We start from the raw sequence: 6,054 nt of genomic DNA on the forward strand, positions 1-6,054 counted from the left end.
TTTATTCGGTCTAATTTGGTCTGATTGGAATTATTTACATCGGCAGAGAGGCTCGTCTAAGAAATATTCTTAACACTCAGTCTCCTTGTAGGTTTTGGGGGGAACTCCGTGATCTGGGCATAGCAATTTCTGTGATGGATTGAATGCTACAACACAAATGTATCTAGGGTGAAGAAACTAGGGACTTGTTTGTTGTAAGTCAAATTCTACAGCAACTGTTCTCAAGCAGATCCTGTCTAAGACTCTCTGCACCTACCCAATTGGCCCAGAATAACTTGCACACAAACACGCACAGTCACATACAGTACCCAGAATAATTTGCACACACACAGACACACAGTCACACACACAGTAACTACACACACACACAGTACCCAGAATAACTTGCACGCACACACACACTCATACACATACACACACACAGTAACTACACACACACACACAGTACCCAGAATAACTTGCACTCTCTCTCACACACACACTCTCACACACACAGTACCCAGAATAACTTGCACACACTCACGCACACACAGAGCATTCCGCGTGCACGACAATGAGCTGAGTGCATCAGAGGAAGCAGGCATGGTCCCCATCCCCATCTTCACGTCTCATGTCCACTCAGAGAAGGGGGTTTTTCATTACAGTATTATGAAGTGGGAATCTGTTCTTTCTTATGAATAATAAATAGAAGCCTGGGAACTGAAAGGATATGAGAGGGTTCTGCCGGTGGAGCTGACATTTAGAGAGCAGAAGTAGCAGAAGCAAAATTATTTTTTTTAAAAAAATTAGTATGCTTTGTGAAATTTCCCATATTTTTAATTCACTTGCAGCAGATAATTAGCTCATATATTTAAATTGGCCTGCTGAATTTTATTCAGCGATTTTTAAAGCGATCACATGTCATTTTATTTGTGCATTGTTAAACTGCTGTATGGTGGATGAAGACAAACCCCACGCCCCAGACTGCTTAGGGCTCCACGGCCAGACGAACGATCCAGATAGTGTTCTCTCCATCTGGTTGCATCATTCTTCCAAAACATTTTGAAGGAAGAGAGGGGGCAGGGACAGAGTAGACAAAATATAAGGGGGTCAATGGAATGCATTGAGAAATGTAGAATTTCCATTTGGCTTCACCCAGATAGACAGTGGGTAGTTTGAAGTGTGTGGGCATGAGACTGCCAGGCATGACAGACAAGATTTTCTGGGCAGGAACTCTATAAGGAATAGAAGCATCCCGAGAGAAGAAACCCCAGAGGCAGGATTTTGCCCTTACCATCCAGTTTCAAAATCATTGTCTTAATCAAAACGTACCATCTTTATGGGGGAAGGAAGAAATGTAAATTTCTTCATCTTGTTTGGTTTGATTATCGTGTTATTTGTGGGGTGAGAAAGGATGCTTTTCCCTGAGGGCTCCTATGGGGCTTGATTTTCTGTCTTACCTTTGGCTAAGTGGTGCCGGGAACCAGTCATGGAGAGTTATAGACATCATGCACCTGTATCCCACTCACCTCCACCCCTTCCCTTTCTCTCATCACCTACCTGTCCCTTATTTTCAGGCTTCTTTTATTTGTATGTAGGGCCCCTTCTCCCCACTTCCCCCTTTTCCCTCATCACATGATCTGTTCCTTATTTTTAGGGCTTCTTGCTCTATAGCCCTAGACTGGCTTGCTGGTTTGCTTCTCTTGTCACTTTCTGGTCAATCCTTCCAGAACCCTCCCCCACCACATCCCAGCTCAGAGGAGAATGCCCTGGATGGCACATTTCAGCAGGCAGGGCACATCATGAGGATGTCTGCGTTAAGGGAGGGAGGGCAAGATTGTTTACTTTCTCAGAAGGCTAAACATCTCAGTTGGGAGTCCTTGACTGGGTGCTTAAGGACACAGACAGAAAGTTCAAAGGGCAGCAGAGAGTGCTCCCGCTACTGTGATTTGCATCTGAGTTCAATTCAGCTCAGCTTTAAAGAGCCTCATTTGAATACACAGTACATTAGCTCCATCCCTGCTTCCTCTCCAATGTGGGAAATACATTCATAGCTCAGTAACCTCTCCCCTGTCTAGTCCAGACAGCTGGGGAGCGGGTGGGCAGGGGGAGCCCACAACTGCAGAGAAATTGTATTTCAGATGAATGTCTTGTCATCAGCTGCTATGTATCCCTCAGCTGCACTTCAGGAAGAGATTTGCATATCTTTTCTGCCTAATGGAAATTCATATAGGATGAAGATTTTGTTTTGTCCATTTAAAAATATTGCTTTGCCCCGTTTGCTGGAGGGATTTCTAAGTTCATGATTGGGAGAATGACTTGTTAGACTAAGGAAACTCAGAAAAATTTCAGATGACATGTCTGCCATTATCACGTGTGTGAAGAATTCCACATAGAAATTGCCTCCAGAACAGTTTCCTGCAGAAATTAATAAGTAGATTTATAACGTAAGGATATGTGGATACAGATATGTGAAGGACCACTGATCTAAACCAAATCAGCCTGCAGAGAGTCCTAAATTATGCAGAAGGCTGAAATGATATTATTCAAATTGTCTATCCCCTTTCTTTTCCATCTTCGCAGAAATTCATGTATACTTTGGGATCACTAGATGTTTTCTTAACTCCTTGTCTCCTTTTAATCTGGGCAAGCAACAGGGTCACTAAATACTGAGTGTGTAGAAAAAGCATTATAATATAAAGTTTGAAACCTATACAATCTTTTCCAAATTAATGTCTTTATGTTTGAAAATAACAACAATAGCCATAAAAAAAAAACACCACAGTGTTAACCCTGTAAGAAAAACAGGGCAAATCTTTATGTGTGATCTAGACTTTTCCATAGCAGCGAATTGAAAGGGGGCATCTTGAGAGACTAAATTGTTCTTTTGTCTTTGTAAAAATTTTGAGCTTTAACAGTGGTGTTTGCTCACTCTAACACTTTGGGAGTGTAGTAGTTGCTGCCAAGACCTGTATCATCTCCCGTTGACTATCATCAAGTGAAACTCTTACCATTTAAGGGAGGGTTTGATTTTTGTAAATAGTCAATTGTCTGAATCCAAGATAATTAGGGAACAGTAACTATGGGTTTTAGTATGACTGTCCGCAAGCATAGCTATGGCAACCCAAAATGTGTTCTGAACTTAGCTGGAAGCCACTAAATTTGTGAAAATCCATACTGTACCTCATAAAATCCATGCAATCCTGTTTGCCTTTAATTAAATAATTGTAGGCTTACAGGAAACCTTTAAAGCTACTCACTTAAAACCTGTAAAGTTAATCACTCACTTGGGGGATATAAAAAAAAGGCTATGATAGTGAAATCTTACTTACTTTTCTTGACTACAGAAGTTTAAGTAATTAGGCTTTTCTTTATCTTCTGTTGTTCTTATTGTTATTATTATTAGTAAGAACATGTGGAGGGGGAGAGAGAGAGAGAGAGAGAGAGAGAGAGAGAGAGAGATAGATACATGGGTCCCTAGGTGTGTATGGTAGCCGCTATTATTGTGTTTATGTTCATAGGACATACTTACAACGTATCTTCTTAGCTCTTCTTACTTTGAAACTAACTCTTCTACCTGGTATGAAATTCTTGAATTCACAGGTATAAAACCCTTTCTTCATGGTGAGAGTATCTACTTTGGAGATGGTTGATTGGATCAGTGGTAACATCTGAGCCAAGGTGTACCTTTACAGGCCTCTCTTGGGAATTTGGAAATGGCATTTAAACAATCTTTTAATATTAATCTGTAATGTAAGGAGTCGAAAACTACCATTTTCTGCAGACGTTCTGCATGAACTAGGGTGCCAAAGACCCCCATCTCTAAAGAAAAACTAATACTAATACAGAAAACATGAACCTAGACAAAAAATGAACTAAGGGAATTCCTCTCGTGGCCTTCCCCTTCAGTGAGCCTTCTGTGAATGATCCGTCCACTGATCTTTGATTGCTTGAGCTGCCCCTGCTTCCTTAAATAACACACTGAACATTTTTATTCTTATTTGTCAAGATAGGTTGAGTTTATTTTGTTGCTTTTAACTCACCAGGTGGTATCTACCAGATGCTGTTTGCAGAGCTACCCCAAGAGGAAGTTGAGGCATCCCACCTTGCTCTCAAAACCCACTTTTCTTTTCATGGAGATTTAATGGACTTGATGAACAATAAGACTCCAAGAAGAATGAGGATGGGATTCCATGCTTCTTTCTCAGCCCTAAAGTTTGTGCCATCTGCCAATATCAAATTTCCAAAGGATGCTAGCAAGGAGCAGGACTTCTGAGGGTTGGCAAGTGAAAGCATCTGGACTATGGCCCATAGTGTGTCTTTGTGGGGAGAAGGAGAATGACTGTGGTATGCATGGTCATAAGCACATGTCCTTGCCTGATGCTGTCCCAGAAAAACATGGGAAGAGGACTAGAACACAGTCAGTATCCTATATTCAACACCCTTCTCATTGCCTAGACTATAAGATGGAAATGCAAACTCTAAGTGGAAACACTAGGACCAGAGTCACAAGCCCAGCCTCATCCTCATCTTCTATTGAAGATGGCCACTTACCCAGTATCACACTCTATGTCCTCCCCCAGGACGTACAAACATACACGTTTTGTTCAGGTCATTTCTTCTGCGTGGTATGCCCTTCACACTCTCCTTCTCCTTCACTCCATCTTAGCACTCCATCCCCTAAAGCTGAACATGTTCTGTGTAAGTTTTGTTTGTTTTTGTTTTTTTGTTTTTCGAGACAGGGTTTCTCTGTGGCTTTGGTGCCTGTCCTGGAACTAGCTCTGTAGACCAGGCTGGTCTCGAACTCACAGAGATCCGCCTGCCTCTGCCTCCCGAGTGCTGGGATTAAAGGCGTGCGCCACCGTCGCCCGGCGTTCTGTGTAAGTTTTGAAATCAGCTTCAAGAACATTGTTCTGGCTCTCTGTGCTTGGCTTAGGTTCCGGCGACATGGCTAAATGCACCAAGAAGGTCGGGATCGTCGGGAAATACCGGACCCGCTATGGTGCCTCCCTCCGGAAAATGGTGAAGAAAATTGAAATCAGCCAGCATGCCAAGTACACCTGCTCCTTCTGTGGCAAGACCAAGATGAAGAGGCGAGCCGTTGGCATCTGGCACAGTGGCTCCTGCATGAAGACAGTGGCTGGTGGGGCCTGGACCTACAACACGACTTCTGCCGTCACAGTGAAGTCTGCCATCAGAAGACTGAAGGAACTGAAAGACCAGTAAAAGTGCTACCATTTGATACACAAGCCTACTAACTACAATAGTGCACAGCCAACTAAATAAATGGGCTAATTTCCGTAACAACAACAAAAAAAGAACATTGTTCTGAAGGAGCCCATCCCAGCTTTTCTCTATCCAGAATGATGCAATCTGTACTGTTCCAGTGCTTTATAAATATTTGCATCACTGCCTACATTGTACTTTATACTGAGTCATGTGCGTAAATCACGTAAAGGCAAGAACCACATCTCCATCACCTTTCAATGTCTAGCTTCCCAGTCATTGATCTGTAGCAGATGCTGTACTAGGTAAGACTGTGGATATGGTGATAAGAAGTGAACGGAGACTATAAGGTCAGTTTTTATTTGTTTGTTTATTTTGTTCTTTTTCTGAAGCTCATCTAAAATGTCTCCTCTATGTTGATGAATTTTAACTATATTATCTGCTTTCCTGGAAGGCTAAGCAGATGTCACATCCAAGAGAGCACTTTAAAACTATGTTGTTCAACAGGGATATTTGTGTATGGGAAGTGAGTTCTTTTTAGTCCTGGAAACTTTAATAGTAAGGGAAAATGTTAATTTCTCCCATCTGTTTCTTTTATCTTTTTAAAATATGACTGGAAGAGTTTTGCATTGGCTGAGAAGTCCACAAACTGTATGAGATAGGGGAAACATCAGCTTTGATGTTGTTGACATGTATGTGCACATAAGTGCAGGTACCCACAGAGACCAGAAGAGGTTGTCATATCCTCTAAATTATACAGAGTAAAATCACAGTTAAGTATGAACACAGCCATTGAGACATCAGTGGGATCATCCTTTATCAATGAGTTGGTGAAGTTGGTATCAGGCC

General features: G+C 41.9%; 1 protein-coding gene across 1 annotated transcript; it reads left to right on the forward strand.

Annotated features, from left to right (window-relative positions):
* Positions 1-4,908: 4,908 nt before the first annotated feature.
* LOC142836805 (large ribosomal subunit protein eL43-like) lies at positions 4,909-5,277 on the forward strand. Its single transcript, XM_075951411.1, has one exon. The coding sequence runs from the start codon at positions 4,927-4,929 to the stop codon at positions 5,203-5,205; it is 279 nt and encodes a 92-aa protein (XP_075807526.1). The 5' UTR covers positions 4,909-4,926; the 3' UTR covers positions 5,206-5,277.
* The last annotated feature ends 777 nt before the right edge of the window (positions 5,278-6,054 follow it).

Source organism: Microtus pennsylvanicus, chromosome 17, assembly GCF_037038515.1.
Source record: "Microtus pennsylvanicus isolate mMicPen1 chromosome 17, mMicPen1.hap1, whole genome shotgun sequence".
NCBI classification, from domain to species: domain Eukaryota; kingdom Metazoa; phylum Chordata; class Mammalia; order Rodentia; family Cricetidae; genus Microtus; species Microtus pennsylvanicus.

Excerpts from the sequence above, each read along its gene's own strand:
- LOC142836805 (XM_075951411.1), top strand. The coding sequence starts at position 4,927 with ATGGCTAAATGCACCAAGAAGGTCGGGATCGTCGGGAAATACCGGACC.